The sequence below is a fragment of the Gallus gallus genome, chromosome 8, assembly GCF_016699485.2.
Source record: "Gallus gallus isolate bGalGal1 chromosome 8, bGalGal1.mat.broiler.GRCg7b, whole genome shotgun sequence".
Classification (NCBI taxonomy): Eukaryota; Metazoa; Chordata; class Aves; order Galliformes; family Phasianidae; genus Gallus; species Gallus gallus.
Window position 1 is genome coordinate 22380080 of NC_052539.1, and position 17184 is coordinate 22397263.

The window sequence follows — 17184 nt, forward strand, 5'->3', positions numbered from 1 at the left end:
GAGGTGGGTCTCTGGAGAAAGCACTATAGATTTGCTCTGCCTCGGGTTCAGAGGGGACATGATAGGGAGCTCAAGGTGGAAAGATAGGTGGGGGCAGCTGTTAATGGAACAGAAGGTGTAGGAGACAAACTGAGACAGAAGTGAAATGTGAGAGCAAAGAATCTGAACACAACGTGCTGGAACAAGGATGGAGAGGGTGGGCTCCAGAACGGGCATGCTGCCTGACTGAAGAGCAAGGCAGATGCTCTTGGCAGATAACCTTATGTTTGGATGTTATGGTACTGCTAGGCAGGTGGAGGGGATGGGAAGAAGGTTACCAACATAGGAGCTGACAAATGGGATGTCATCATTTCCCATATGGGTAACTATCTCCAATCTGTCCTTTCTATCCCACTAAAGCTTGAGATATCTCAGCAGAAAGGAAACCACTCTGGCGGAGATGAGGATTCCACATTAGGTCTGCACGGAGTTGGAAACTGCAGGCTCTGGGGCAGATGTGGGTGACAGAAAACAAGAAGTAGAGACAGTGATTTCAAGAAGATCCAGTTATTAAATCTGAACTTAAAAGGCTGACTTTTACAAGTCAGATGGCAGGAATCTCTGACAGCTGATATTAGGGCAGCCCAAGGGCTTCCCAGAACCAACTTGTCCACTTCTTGGTTTCAAAGTGAGTCTGGGAGCCCTTGGGGAAGAAGGAATGTGAAAATGAAACAACATGCACGTTCCACAGCTGCTTTTATCACTTTATTCATATTTCTTGAGCAAACCCTTTAGCAGCTAAGCAAATATATGAAACTCTCTTATTATATATATGCATACGTATATAAATAGAACCATTCAAAAATAAATAACAAGGAATTCTGCAAATATTTTCCCATTGAATATGCAAAAGGAACATTTTCCTCCCAGTAAACCAACTTTGAAAGTCTTCCACTAAAACCCTATAAAACCCAATGATAGTCATAAATTAACAGTAGATTAATTCAAAGGAGAACTCATCCCCCCTCTGCATACCTTCTAATCCATATCTCCAAGAGGTCATTTTAATTATCACACTGTCACAGCTATTCATTACTCTGCTCTTGGAGACAGAGAGCCAGCACTATGCCTTTTGGATGCCTTGGAATTCATCATACGAGGGCATTTTATTCTCCCTAAAATGCTCACAGTTTAACCCCCTCACCTTGAAAGACTGACAACATCACGTTTGCTTGGTATTTTAAACCATTCTCCTTCCAGTGGGGTATCTCGTTTTAGCGAAGTTCCCCTTTTCAGAGACAAACTAACTAATGAACTAATGAAAGCTCAGCAAGCAGCTGACTAATGCACAGACACAATCAGCTCAAGTTTTGTCAGATCCTGAGTAGTTTGCCCTTTTTCAGAGGCATGCAAAGCCCGTTTCTTTTTTTCTCCTGAATTGTACCTGCTCACTCTTTCTGGCTGCAGTCATGCTAATTGGGTGGAAACCATGTGCCAGTGGCTCCAAGGAGGGCTGTCTGGGTGGTGCAATGGGACTACAGAAGAGTGTGTGAGGTCCTGAGACACAGAATGCAGACCTTGACCCTGCTTGCTTTGTGTTTGCTTGTATGGAAGGGACCTTATGCAGAGCTCCCTTACACCCATCATGACACTGGGACAGATAAACTATTCAAAGATAGATGAGCACATGAGGGTCTACTAGTATCCTGGCTGCATAAACACAACTCAGGCTGTTTTCTGGTAGTTCTTTATAGGATCATACCTTGGTTTAGTGTTGGTAATGCTCAGGCCCTGCAGCCAGTTCTCCACCGCTGAAGATTCAGGGAATATTTTCACAAGGGACAGTAAATTTAAATAGCCTGGAAGGTCCATTGCCTATAATTTCCAGTTTTTCTCATCTCTCTTCATTTCTGCCCAGGATGCTTTCTTCTCTATCCAGCCCAGCATGACCACCCAGCTGAGCCTGACCCTGTTTCTAGATTGTAAGGGTCACATCCTGGCTTAGAGAAGAGGACCAACCAACCTCACACCCTTTACTACAGAGTGTCTGGGACTGCTACTTCTTCAGGACCACCTGACACCAAGGGAGCTCATTCATTCTTGTTTCACATATCTCCATTCAACCTCATTCTGGTTCATCCTTTTCCTTTCTATCCCCTGGGTCTCAGCACCTTCTCTTTCAGCACTACCCCTCGCTGACACTGCCTCAGTCGTAAATCTTTTGGAAGCCCACTCTTCCCAGATTCCTAACAGCTACTGCTGCAGGAACATGGTTTCTGCCTGTTAGACAGAGCTTGCAGTGTGTTTCGTGCCTGCACCCTGACAGGTGACACCACCAGCATTTCTCATATGACCACTTTCCTCAAATGATCTGATAGAAGAGCAAAAGCCTAACCATGCAGCAGAAGATAAACAGCACACTGAGGAGCACCTGCCTGACTCCCAGAAGCTATTTATCAGGCTCTCATAATGCAAGCTAACTGGGCTAGCACATGCAATTGGCATAAAAGCTTCTGAGCCTGACATTAAAAGGGGAGACACCACATGGTGAAGCAGGGGAGCCAGGACTCCCTCGTTTGCTGCATTGTATGGATTACCCCTTAAAAGAGAGGGAGAGAGAAGGGCTGGTGGAGGAAGGGGAGGCTTTCTCATTTTAACAAATAGCTTTTCAGCCACTGCAAATGATTTCTCTAAATCTATTGGGTCACTCTTTTTTTTTTTTCCCTTTTTTTTTTCTCCCAGAGATGAGAGCTAAAAAAAAAAAAAAAAAAAAAAAAAAAAAAGGCTTGAAATTGATTTACCGTCTATAAATAAAAAAGAATCAATGGTAAAATTTCTAGCTAATTTCCCTCTCCCTCACTCCCCTTTGGACTATTTGTTATCTTAGAAATACTTATCTGGGAAAAAAAAAAAGAGAAATATCAGCAGTTCCAGCTCCAGCTGCACTCCTCCGCCTCGCCCCATAATCCAGCCCTTCTCTCCTGTCTTCTCCTCTCACTGTGCAGAGAGGGATTGGTCCTTCAGGTGTGCCTGGCTCCTCTTCTCTGGCTTTCTGTCAGCATGGCTGGTCCCCTGGCCCTGCTGGGTGGTGCATTTAAAGACTGGCAGCTTTTCCTTCCTGCCAAAAGAAGGGAGAGAGGACAAGTGTTATGAATGCTGTGGTGTTCCTACAGCAGGTAAGCAAACCTGAGCTCTGAGGAGATGCCACATGCAGTCTCACAGGGAAATGCATCTGCAAGGGAGGCTTTGACTGCTCAAGAGAAATTAGAGGTGGTTAAGAGAAATTAGAGCTGGTGCCCTGCTCCTCTGGTCAGAGAAGGGTTAGTCCTTCCAGAAGACTTCAAGGGCTCTGCACTATCTCTGAACTCTCCAAGAGAAAGCCCCAACTACTTCCCTTCAGGCCACTGCACTTACAGCTCTTTTCTCTCACCGCACTTTTCACATTTCACATCATTTCTCCCCATTATCAGCCATCACGTCACTCTGAATATTTCCTTCTGGGGCAGACACTGCTTCCAAGAACACCTGGTTCCTAGATTTGCTCACCTTCATTGCCCCTACTATGAGGAGGGCTCACAGCCATAACCAAACCCTGCCCATGTGGCTGGGGAGCACCCATCGCATGGCATGTGATGCCAGTGATTCCAGCACTTCCATTAACTCCAAATATTTAATGGTAATGTAAAACTTTGTCACTGTTGTTTGTGGCCCGGCCCTTTCAGCACCCTTTGGGCCGCAGGCCTAGCAGAGCAGTTGGGGTTCAACTGCTGACCTGCAAGGAGGAGAATTATGCAAAATATAAAGCCCTTGTTCAGTGATGCCCCAGGAATTCACAGGCTAACCACTGAGCTCATCACAGCCTGACATGGCAGCACCAGCCCTGTGGCTTCCCACAGCCTGTCCTGGATAGCAGAGCTGCTTCACACGGCTCTGCTCTCACTGTGAGCTTCCCAGGCAAAGTGCTGCTGGGTGTGTGTTTACAGTGTGCACACTGCATGTTTGCTGCTTTAAGGAAAAGTAAATCTCTAGCCTTTATTATCTGGTAATTCTTTAACATTTCTGTTCTGTTTACTTACACAGCCTCTTTGCTTAAAGGCCTTAATTAACCCTCCCCCCCACCATCACAGCCCAGCACTTCCACCACCCTCGGGCTCCTGACAGTTGTGTGTCACAGCATGACAGGCACAAACAGCCTCAGCCTGTCTGTCTGTCCATCTAGCTGCTGGGCAGAGCCAAACCTAGGAACCAACCCTCACACCTTTGTACCCTGAGATACAGCTATAATGGGAGGCTGAATGTGAAGGGCCGCAGGTTCCACAGCCCTGTACCCCACTGTGCTGGAGCAGGAATCTCTGCCTTATAACACCACGACAGAGTCACGGAATCAGAACATCCTGAGTTAGCAGGAACCCACAGGGTCTATTGAGTCCAACTCCTGGCTCCACAAAGGACCACTCCAAAATCCAAACCCTACATCTGAGAGCACTCTCCAAACACTCCTTGAACTCCAGCAGCTCGGGGCCATGCCCACTGCCCTGGGGAGCTGTTCTGTGCCCACCACCCTCTGGTGCAGACCCTTTCCCTAACCCCACCTGCTGCTCCCCTGACACAGCTTCATGCCTCGGGCCCTGTTATATCCCCAGAGAGCAGAGCTCAATGCTGCCCCTCTGCTCTCTTTAAGGAGCTGCAGCTGCCATGAGACCTCCCCTCAGCCTCCTCTGCTCTGGGCCCAACAAACCAAAGGACGTCAAACACTCCTCATACAACTTCCCCTCTAGACCTTTCACCATCTTTGCAGCCTTTCTTTGGACACTCTCCAATACCTTTATGTACTTCTTATATTGCTATAATACATTTTAAAACAACTGAAATAAAGTAGGGGCCACTGGGGTATGGCACTGAGGGAGCTTCGCTGCCCCAGCTCTCCCCTTCCCATTGCCATCGCAGCTGCCACCAGTTCAGCATCTATTGGCTCTACACAGTTCAACCAACCTACATATTTTGAAGAGAAAAACACAGAGACAAAAATAAATAAATTAGGACCCTGTGAGGGAGACCTGAGAGTCACACAGAAGTGAGAACAAGTGCTTTCTCTGGTTCTGTGTATAATTACATTGACAAGTTCCTAGACAACGCTGGAGACCCAAACACAGAAGCAGCTGTGGACCAAACAGAGAATCACACAAAACATAGGGAGGCACGTCAGTCAAGCCATCCCTGCCCTGGGGCTGCCCCTGTTACTGCTGACAGCCTGCCCATGCCCAGCACAGAACAGGCAGAGCTTACCCCAGCAGAGGCAACCTCCTTCCCAGAAAGGCAAACTGGGCTGTCTCCTCTTTGCAAGAGAAGAAAGCAACATAAGAAACACGCAAAGAGGATTTTTGCATCTGCGTAACACCTGGAAAGCAAACCCCGGTTAACCAACAGTACTTACAGGTGGGATTTTTATTCACTGCCCTTTTTTAGCAGCTATCCAAGCATTAGTTGAGCTGAAGCACCGCAAATACCAAGCACTCAGTTCGCACCAGATTCTTGTGACAAAGTGATTTTTGGCTGTACAGCCGACTGATAGACAACTGTGATCAAACCACAGCTCTGCTGTGTGCTCATCGCACATACAACAGTTAATCTTGCAGCCATGCAAACTGTTTTGCAAATCTCAGAGGCACAGCAATTACAATACCAAATTTATACCACATCTCTCAGTCAACTAATTGTACATCCAAAAAAATCACCACTTGAATAATCTGAATACATTCACCTTTGGTGCTTAAAAAAAACCCTTCAGTACATGTGTGATCTCAACATAATTTTGAGTCACGGAACCCATGGGAAAAAATGCCAACCTCTGATTTCAACAGCAAAATTGCTTCTTTCTAAATACAGCAGGAGCATAATTCACATGGAGGTCTGGCATCTTGGTGTTTCCAGAGAGGCTTTTTTTCATGTTCAACAAAATGGAGACGTTGCTTGCTCTAGCTCTCTCAGCCCGTACTTAGGAATTCAAGCCCTATACACATCTACACCAAATGTACGGTGCATGTTCACCTCTAAAACAATTTCACTGGTATTCTTAATTGTTAGGACATCTTAAAGATCTCAGAATGAATCATCAGACCTCCAAACCAGGCTGATGTTTTAGATGAGCTGTGGTTTACAAACCACTGTACCAGAGCAGGGCAGGTGAGCTCACAGCCTGTGAGCACATGTGTGCACTTGTGGCATTTTGGGCTCTTTCACACACACTCTTCTTGACATTTGTATCCATCTGGTGAAGCACATTGAGCTGGGGAGTGATATATGTTAGCGACTTTGCAGCTGGCATACCGAGAGGGCCAAAGCAGAAGATAATTCTGTATTTAAACTGCAAAGGGAGGAGAAAATAAGGTTATTCAAGCCATGTGAGTAGGATCGAAAATGATTCATCAAGGCTGAAAAATGGCTAACCTCTGATCCCTGAAACCACAAAATCTGGTTGCTGTCGTGTGTCTGCTAATTTTTACACTCCCCTCCATCCGAAGGAGATGCGTTTCCATTGCAGATGGGCTGCCATTGCAGCTAAACAATCAATGCCTGATTACTCCAAATGCTTCACTCTCAGGGATGCACAATTAACCAGGCCCACATTTGACACTGCAAGGGGAGCACAGTATTTTCTGGGAATGTCTGACAAGTTTCAAATGTAAAAAACCACAAATTAAATGGCCCAGCAGATAATGATGGTCAGTGCCCTGGCAGTTAGATAATGTACGTGCTCCAAAGCAAGGCAATTAGAAGCTATAAAAACAAATTTACAGTGTTAGAGCAAAGGTCAGAAATCCTCAGCCATTACCGAAGGCTTGATTTTTTTTTTTTTGTGAGTGGTCACCAGTGTCCATTTTCAGAGAGCACAAATTCATGTATGTGAGGTGGCCACTCACCTATTACAGCAGACGATGATTTCTGGGCCTTGCAAATCCCAGTGCATGGAGAATAATACCAGGGCTATCTGGCGATCTCATCAAGTCCTTATCCTGAGGCCATACCTTTCTGAATGCAGGAATCAGTCCAATGGTGCCAAGGCACCATATTACAGCCTGCCTCTCAGGGGACTTCGCAGATGTCTCTCCCTTTGCCACTGAAGGTTTTGTCTTGTCCTCTGTCTTCCTATTTTCTAAGGAGCAGCAGCAGCAGAATAATGCATTGCTAGCAGAAAAATGATTGTCTCTTCATCTCTTGAGTTTGTTCACATTAGAAATATGATGTCAGGATAATCATGCTATATACACCAGACGTTATCCAATACATAGCAGCTCTCTGTGCTTTCACAGTGGAGAGCTCTATCCTGCTCCTTAGAAACAGGAGGAGAGTCCACACAGGGGTGAGGCTGGAAAGAACACAGATGCTTTAAATCTGCTTACCGAGCCCTGGCTTCTACAGAGGAGCAAGCCCAAGGAAGGAAGGGAAAAGCAGGTGGGCGTCTCCAGGGGTATCTACATGAGGATGCCTGAGAGAGCTAATCCAAATACATTTAGGGTGTAAACCGTGAAGGTGATTAGTCAAACCACAGTAAGCTCCTATGTGGATATGCTCCTTCAGAGTTAAAGTAGCCATAATTCAATTCATTCATTTAGCTCATTTCCAAAAGTAAATTAAGGTAGAGTAAATTAAATTAAACCATCTGACAGCACCTTCATTTTGAAAGGGATTGTTAACATGGACCCAGCCTACTTCCTACAGTAATGCAGATTACTTTCCCCTGCTGGGCAGGCATGCTGGCTGCCCGGGCCAGACTTGAAGCCATGTGTTTTTACACACTCTTTGCCTGGGGATGTCTGTAAGCAGGACCAATGCTGAGGTGTATTTGACTGTTTGCACGTGCTTTAGAGTGCATGCCTAAACCCAGGGTGAAATCCTTCCAACCAACACTGGTTCCCAAGTGCTTGAGGAGGCAGTTGTTGTAGCAGGGTGTTTTGGTGAGCGCTGCAGATCTCCCCAAACCCTGCAAATGGATCCTTTTCATTGAACCCACGCAAATGTGTCACAGTTTAAAACCTGAAAAGCTTTCCTTAATGACAGCTACAAGTATCAAGAGTTGCATAAAACAGCAAGTAGACATGCGTGGGAGTGAGCTGACAGATTATAATTACCAGTCAAGAAGGGGGAAAAAATAAAAATTATTTTTTGAGGCAAAACATATAATCTTCCTTTAAACCACAGTAGTGCTCCCATTTACAACCCTGGAAATCAGATCGAAGTTGTTTGACTCCTTAGCAGGTTTTTAGTTTTATTTCCTTTTAAAGGTGCGCTGGCCAATGTGGGAGGATAAAGCAGGGCTTTATTTAGATGCTCATATGAGCTTTGCACTGTTTGAAAAGGAAGGGAACTGGTAAGTAGCCCAGGGAGGTGAGAAGCCTGCGTGCATCCTGTGTAGGCAAGGGAAATGGCCAGACCTGCTAATGTTTAGGAGTACTTCAGATCAAATACCATCTAGAGCATCACTGCTCTGACAAAATGTATAATTCTTGCTAGGACGTGCACTTTTTTTTCTTTCTTTTCCTTTTTCTTTTTTCCCTAAAGACTGCTCTCCCACTGAAAAATGGTGGGGGGAAAAGATGACAAGATAGCATTTTAAGTTTGGGGGAAGTGAGCTGTGGTGACAGCAAACAGGGCCCCAAGAGAATGACAAGAAGCAGCCGTCTACGTAAAGCAGACAGGTGGCTTCACTCCCAGCTCTCATTTCAGACATGGCCAGGTCAAAGAAAGCGCAGACAGATGCAGATAAAACCTCAAAAATCCTGAAGGCAGATCTTAAAAAGTTTTTCTGAAAGACAGCACGAGTGGACTGGGAAGAACCATCCCAGATCTCATGGGACAGAAGGACTCCCACACATGTGTTAGAAAGCAGCAAATTCCCAGGATGGCATCAGTCAGAGCCTGGAGGCCCACACAACCTCTGAACATCTCTTTAGTGTCAGATGGGGCTCAGCATTTGAATGACTGAGTTGTCCTGGCAGAAGTGTCTCTTTATCAGACTGTGCCCATACAGGAGAAGACATTCTCCATCTCCACCCATTGTGATGCAGATGATGGTTCCCATCACCTGAGGATGACAGGGCAGTCCCGTGGGCCAATCCATCTGGTTGGATACACAGCTGTGAACTTATACATCACCATTAAGGCTGCAAAGTCAGGCAGCAAGAGGAGGAATTACCAGAATAAAGGCTGTCAGAGCAATTTTAATTCAACCTCCTGGCGGATATGCCTTGTGATGCAGTCTTTAATTACCTCATCACAGCCTACTTTTTCTTCAACTAGACTGCTGCTTCATTCAGGGCACAACAAACAGGCAGCAATTAAAGAAGGGTCAGTCAATATTTTGTTCTGTCCTTTTCGTTTTGTTCAGTGTGTTACTCCAGGCATTATTTGCTGCATGCCATCAAGTCCCCGCTCTTAGACAGAACTATTCCTCTTCTCCTGGACTTCACGGGTATCAGTACATCAACGGAGAGCTTCCCACATAGGAATGGATTTCTTTTCCTACACCCCGATGAGCAGAGGGCGTGGGTTTTGCCTGGTGCAGAAATATTCTGCTGGAAGGTGGGATTTTTCAGGGTACGTATGAGGTGTCTGTTCAAAGTCCAGCTCCCCTAACCTTTGTCAGAGCCATAAGCACTCAGCATTTCCATAATTTGGACCTCAGTGAACACAGAGAACCAGAAACATGGGACTAGCAGCTCTCAGGAAAACGAGTCAGCAGTTTGAGAGGCAATAGCAACTCTGCTGACGCTGCTGTGCTGAAGCACAGCTCTGCTGCACAGTCAATGAGCCAGGAGGGAAAGAACAGAGCAATGTTGGCGTGGGCAAAGGCCTAAGGCAGCACAAGGTGACTTGCATTTGCAAATTTTTGCACAGCAAGATTTCTGTTTTCTTTTTTTAACAGATGCACTCTGCTTTCTCTTCATCTCCTACAAAAATTTTGCCTTTTATACCAAAGATTTCAGTGGAGGACATTTTTTGCTTTCAACACAACCAGTGCTAACCTTTCCTCTGGCAAAAGTAGAGAAGTGTGCTCAGGACAGAGACATAGCAAGAGAAAGAGCTGCTTGTGTCCCTGACAGCATCACAGGGAATCCCACTCAAATTCCTCCCAGTGAGCACAGCAGGAGCAGAATTTGCTAGCCACAGAGCAGCATTAAACAGCACAGCAAGAAGAGGAGAGGAAGGGCATGAACTTCCATTGCCAACCAGACAGCAGCTTTGTGTGCCGTGCTCTCCTGCTCTGTCCCCACTCAACCCAGCCTTGGAGAGATGTCTTTGTGTGCTGGTGGACTTTCCTGAGCTTTTCTGAAGCACACTGAAGTGGCAGCACTCTGTTCTCCAGCAGCTTCTGTAGGCAGCACACAGGTCTCACCCTTAGAAATTCATGGGCCTACCGGTTTATCACATTCATTAGCTCACATATGAAAATATTCTAACCTTCCTGCCCTCCCCAGCTGAGTCATCGATGCTTTCCTATCTTGCTGCAGACGTATCACCTTCAGGAGAATAACTGCTTAGCTTGTTGGTAACAACAGACATTATCTTTCTGAACTAAGTGTTCCTTTAGGATCACTGGGTCCTTGCAAGAGCAGGACTGTGGGATACACTGGGGATACCACAGGTCCAACTGTAGATCCAACCAGTTGGATTCACTTACATGTACATAAGCACCTTATAAAGATACAGCTATTCCTCTTTCCATCTTGGAATAAGCTTTACAAGTGCTTGGCCCCACGGTCAGTTTTGGCCCTGTAACCGGAGCTGCTGTTCTTGCCTCTTGCCTCAGATGATCCTAATTCAGTTCTCACTGAACTGCCCTTGTTGTCTGTTCTCTAAGAGAGCTGTTGTCAGGGCTAAAGGTGCCTGAATCTGGGCACTAGCAAATAATTGCACCAATTTTCAGGACCACCCCTTCCTTTCTGTACCTCAGTTTCCTTCTGTGCAGCACGGTGATAACACAGTAAACATTTCCTTCTTTAAGGTCCTTCAGTCAAGATGTACTCTGGAAGTGATTCAGGTTGCTGTTATTTCCAGGGCTGTCGTTATAACGCATTTTGGCTGCATTAATTCTCTCAAAGAGAAACCATTCTGCCTGTAGTAGACTGGGACAATGCAGCCAATTAGTTGTCTCTTACACGTTTATTAACTCCGCAGCTTTCTTTCAATGAGTATATGGGATCTGGTAATGTTTTAATATATTTTCATAAACTGTGGGCACAACACGTCCTGTTTCAAGCTAATAACCATACCATATAATTAGTCCTCATTACACAGATATTTAGTATCATTTTACATATTCTAGTCCTTTCTTAATGCCACTGCCCAGCCAAGGCAGATTTAAAACCACAGCTATCTTCCTCCTCCTCTCCAGCAGTTTGCAAGGCTTTCTTTTGCAGAGGTTTGCAGTTAACACGACAGCTTCAAAGATTTCATTTTGTAGATGTACTTTTAATAATATACACAGGCTCTGATCAAATGTCAGGTGACAAGACCCACGAGACAAATAGAAGGCGTTTGTCTACTTACAAGTAGAAAGCTATGAGGAAATTAACAACATGAATTTTCAAAATCTATTCCTAAAACATCTGTCGGCTTTAGGTTGGATATTTACTGTTCTTAGGATTTTAACGTGAGGTAGAACCCCCCAGACAAAAGATCCCTCACCCCATTAGATTCTGGTGGAAGGAGAAGAGAAATCTGCTCTGTTCAACTCGATTATAGATGTGTATCTTTCCCTGCTGGCATGGCTGTCTCTATAGAGATGGACATGGATATTTGATGAGATTAAAATGCTTCAGTTACCACTGTCAGTGGTTCTTTAATTTAAAACGAAGAAGGCAAACAAACATTCTTTTTGATGAGGTAACTGAATGATACTATGGAAGAGCACTTTGCTGTCAGGTGGTAATTAGGTTCAGTAATAGTTGTGGGTTTTTAGCCTTGGAGGTTGTGGCCCCGGGGAATCTGAAAGAAATGATACATTCAATTTCCAGAGTAAAGGAAGATGCTGGATGCTTTTCTCTGCTAACCCTGCAGGTCTCCGCAGATAAGAGCATTCAGAGCTGCAGCGCCGACAATCCTCCTTGAGCCAGCCTAAACTGCTGTGTCGAGATCACGAACACAGAGTGGGAGATGGACCCAAAGTAGGGCCTTTAAACACCTAATGCAGTCAGGCTGACTCGGACTGCATGCATAAGGAACTGCCAGCATGGCTGCACCAAAAGGATTTTTAAAGTCTGCTGAAAGGTATTCCAGCAATTGCTCTATGGCCTGGGCTGATAATTGTAACATCCATCTTATGCATCAGTGGAAAGTCTTCAGTAGGAAAGTGTTCCTTTGTAAACAAGCCACTGTTCTCACAGGTATATATATATATATATTTAAAGGGGAAAAAGCAGGGAAAAGAAGGGAGTGATATTCAAGGGTCAGCTGCATTCCTTGCTGGAGAGGAACAATTCCATTTGGAACTGGATTTTCCATTGTAAATATAAATTATGCTTGGCTGTGGTATGAAAACAATTTCAAACTTTCCAATTGATCTAAACGGACTTAATTGGAAATATTGAGTTTGGAGGCAAAACTGCTCCTTCCTCCGAACAGAGACAAATTCTGAACGTGGTGTTTCTCATGCAACAGGAGCTCTGGTTCCTGTTCTGCTCCTCTCCTCATATTACCCAGCTTTGTCTGTTCAAATAATGGCAGCTCTCAACCAGCACTTCCATAGTATTGCCGCTGCTGCTCACGCATGGTAAGACACTGAAAGGACACCAGTGGTCCAACACCACGCAGAGAACCAGCAGCACTGCAAGGAATGGAGCTTGGGCATTTCAAACTCTCTCTTCATACCTGTGTGCCTTGCTCACTAGTAGCCTTACTTCATGTCCAAAAAGAGAGACACTTTTGGACAAACAGCCTACACTGGCTGTAAAGCCGGATTAGAGAGGGAAACCTGGTCCTAACTGCAGAAGAAGCCTGCCATCCAGCTGCCAGCGCAGGTCCAAAGTGAAATGAAGAATACTGCCTTCAGCACAGGCTTGCCAGTAATCTCCTGAAGCACTGAAAAAGTTTTTCCTTCCAGAACTAAAACTTTTCAAAATAAAGCAAGTCTGATTCTCCTCTCACTCTTGGGAGATAAACGAAGGGTAAGCCCATTAAAGATACTGGTGTGAGATTGGTGTACAGCAGACAGAATTCAGGAAAGATATTGATATCTCCCAAATCCCCTGAATATTTTTTCAGGCATAAACCAGGTATCTTTCCTGATCATAAATGCTTTATTTCCGAACGGAATTTCAATAAAATAAGCACAGTTAGACTGGCATGCTTATTATAAAGCCATAATGAAGGAACACTGAAGTTTAGTCATGAAAGGTATTAAAGAAGCAGCCCCAGTAAAGAAAAAGAAAATGCTTTCTGACCTACCGAGTTTTAGGAGTTGCTGCCAGGGGTCTTTCCACCAAGGAGTTCAGCCTGTAGTAGTCCAAGAATGTCCTGGCCACATTCCTTCCAAGCTTCATATCTGTAAGTTTTTAATTAAGGAGTAGTTTTGGAATAATTAAAGATAATAATAATAAAAACACAGTCCGGAGGTAGATTACTGCTATTTGACGCATGAGCAAGTTTTACATTAGCCATCCCACAGTGCTCAGACCTCAGGCAAAATGACTTATATAAGCAGATAAAGCAAGGGTCATCTTGTTTGCTTCTTGTTTTCACAGGTAGATGCTATATAAAACCATAGACAGGAGGAAACAGTCTCTCTTTCCCTCTACACTTGGCTGCAGATCCCTGTGGTGTTCATGAAGTAACAGACTAGATCAAGGAGCCTTCCAATTTTCACGACCAGGGAAAATAAATACCTAAAAACGTTTGGACACAGGCGGGATTTCTGTGCTTGTCTCCAGGAAACAAGGTCAACAATGTCATGGTAAGAAACCAGATATGTACCAGTATAAAAATTTAACACTGGGATCAGAGCTGTAGCCCTCCACCTTTAGCACGGACCTCCCACACTGTCCTAGAAGAACCTACAGTTCTCTAGTTGTGTTGTATTCAGAAGCTAAAATAGTGGTTTAGCACTGATCTGGAAGAATGCCTCGGTGAGCTGTACATTACCTTCAGGAAGTCAGCTGTAACACTGGGGCTCCTCTCCCCTCACTGGCCATGATTTCTGTTTTGGCTAACCCCAAACCCAACATCATACAGATGAGCTGCTGAATAGACCTTGCAGGTGCCTGAACCTCCTGAAGACTGTTGCCTAAAAACAAGCTGAGTAATCCATGACCGCATTAAAAAAATAATATCCTAGACCATATATCCATTGGGTGAACCTCCTCCATATGTGAAACGTCAGCACTAGACCTGCCTGTTATAGGGTAGCTCCTGCTTATCCTCTACATGGCGATGTTCAACTGGAAGGAATGCAGTGGATGCCATTATCCATAGCTGCATAGCTGAGGACTCTTTTAATTGCTTATTTTTACCTGATGCCTACACACACTGCAATAACCACATATTTTTCCAGGGTTCTGCCCCAAACGGTCATCGTAACAGCCATTTCAGGGGTGTTAATGCAGAAGCTGAGGAGGGTATGCAACCTGGGGAACTAAATACACTTCTGCATCTGACATCCAGCAGATTAGGAAAAGAAACCGTTTCTGGGTTGTTTTGTGTGCATGTGTTCATGTTCTGTTATACCAATAGTTATCCGCTGATGTTTCCATTAGAGGAAAATTCCAGAAGTGCAGCATCCCAGGGGTTTCCAGCAGCGGCTGTGAAGGCACTTACTTCTAAATGAAGCTTTTATTACCCACCCACTTACATGAGACACATCAAAACAAGTGAGCATGAGACATCAGGTTCAGGCATCGCTGTGAGCTCTCTGTTTATCACTTATTTATTTATTTAAAAGAGAGGTCAAACTGACATGACTCAGTCCCTAGCTCTAGTTTTGCAACTAAAAACTATCAGCCAGCCAGCAGCTCTGCTGGCATTGCTATTAAGCCCTGATCAGGTGGCTGAGGATGACTCCTGATGCTAATTTTCTCCCCCCATGATCTGGTTCCACTTCTCTAGTTTCCATTCCAGTGCCTGGGGATGGTTACAGGGATCTATTCCAGGCACACTAATTGCATTCTAATACGATACATGCTGTGGGCACCTATGTTATTGGTACCCCAGAAAGGTGGTAGATGCCCCATCCCCAGAGACATTCAAGGTCAGGCTGGACAGGGCTGTGAGCATGAAACCAAGCTGTAGGTGTCCATGTTTAGTGCAGGGGAGTTGGACTAGACAGCCTTTAACGATCCTTTCCAAGTCAGACAAGTCTATGATTCTACAGTTATTCTGTCCAATGGTATAGCACAGCCCAAGCATCTGATGTTCATGGCTGCTGTCTGCACGGACAGAGTACTGGTTAGATGGGGACACCAGCTGTGGCAGTACCTGGTGGGCTTCCTTGCGGCCTGCTGGCACCAATGGATGAGGATAACCATACAAGCACAAAAGTTTAGAAAGTTGGAGGCAGCTTAAAGTTTAGCAATTCCAGGGAGGGCACAGTTTCTTTGAAAGTATTTTGTGATTGTTACTGGAATTTGGGGATGGCTGTGGGTAGTTTGGTTTCTGCAGTTGAGAACTCAAAGCAGCAGCAAAGGTTAAGAGTTCAAAGTCTTCTGAGAAAATGAGAAAGAAGGGGAGAAAACTGTTAAGCATTGAAGGGATTGAGAAGACTAACATGGCTTGATCTTGTAGTTTCTTTCATTTACTCAGCACTTTAAAGACGCAAAGTGGTAATTGGGCTCAGTAAAGTCTCTAGGACATTTTGTCAGTGCCACTCTCTGAAGGCTGATCTGCCAGAGCTGGCCCTGCTGCCTTTTCTTTGTCTCTCTACAACACGTGCGTTCACATGGTGGGCAATGCCTGACATGCTGCACCAGGGAATGAAGCCCTAAAATGAGAGTGGATGCAGCTGAGGAAGTGGCTACATAAGCTCCTCCGTGGTGCCTTACAGCTCTGCTTTACTCCTGATTTGGAGGAATTCTGTTCTACGGCTGAACTTGAGCTCTTGGAAAATGTTTTTTTTATCAATAAGGACTAGTAACCACTGCACCTAAGCACAGCTGGAAAACTCCAGTGCAGAGGACTTCAAGAACAGATTAAACCTATGGCAGATGAGAATGAACTAGCTATAGCTGGTTTCGCATGAAGTTAGGGAAAAGAAATATAGAAGGGCTCCTAAGGCCCATCCAGCCCCATTTCCTATAGTTCGTAACATGTTTTGCAGCCCATACAGACCTCCTGTTTGTTAAGTTTACAAAGAAGGTAAAGGCATCTTGCCAAGCATAGACACACAAAGTAGATGGACACTTTGATGAAACTGATCGTGCAATTCTGTGCCACCACATCCAACCACTGAAAAGCCACAGAATGGAAACAGCTCGTAGTCTGGAGTAAGATTCAAGGCAGCATAGGATAAAAAAATATATGCACATTCTGATACTGGCTTCTCATACCATCCCACTGCCACTGCTTTGCCAGCCACCTCCACAAAGGATGAGTGGTTTCTGTCACAGAAAGCAGATACCTGATACATAAAAAAGCAGTCTCCCTGTACCTGCCTCGCCTGGGCGAGAAATGGCCTGACTCACTCAGAAGCGCAGGTGGCATGAGTGTGCAGAACTGACAGAGAAGAACAAATCATAGCGATGACATTTGCATTTATTTGGGGTGCACAGAAGACCCAGACTCCATTTTGCTTCGCTAAATATCACAGACACAAAAATAACTGCAGCTACAGCCAGAACTCACCTTTTCTGGGTAGCGTGGTGGGTTCTTTTGTAACCACCTTTCCTTCTGCAATCACACATGCTGTGCTGTTGCCCACAGGAACTCTCTGCCCAACTTCAACCACACCTGCAGGCCATTGCCCAGCTATTCCCATCACAGGAACTCCCACAGGACTGCAGAAACCCACCTGGGAGAGCCACAATGGAAGCAGCTGGGTGAACGTCCGTCTCTACTGCTTGCCAGGATTTTCTCTCCTCTCACTTCCTCCTTCATCAATTTGTTGTTCTCCATGCTCTGTATTCCTACCTGGAAGTGGAAACCAGCATCCCCAAGTTTCCTTCTGAAAATGCTGTTCCCGCAGTATTTGCTCTTTGACTGGCATCAGTGGTTTTGGGGAGA

The 17184-nt window shown here is 45.1% G+C and overlaps 1 protein-coding gene across 1 annotated transcript in view; it reads right to left on the minus strand.

Annotated features, from left to right (window-relative positions):
* Window positions 1-731: 731 nt before the first annotated feature.
* The window catches only part of BEND5 (BEN domain containing 5), an 840137-nt gene continuing 823684 nt past the window's right edge, over window positions 732-17184 (minus strand). The window contains exons 12-13 of the mRNA XM_001235270.7: window positions 13423-13519; window positions 732-3097 (exon numbers count right to left, since the gene is read on the minus strand). Of these exons, the coding sequence (XP_001235271.5) occupies window positions 2974-3097; window positions 13423-13519 (221 nt within the window). The 3' untranslated portion in view covers window positions 732-2973. The remainder of the gene's footprint in view (window positions 3098-13422; window positions 13520-17184) is intronic.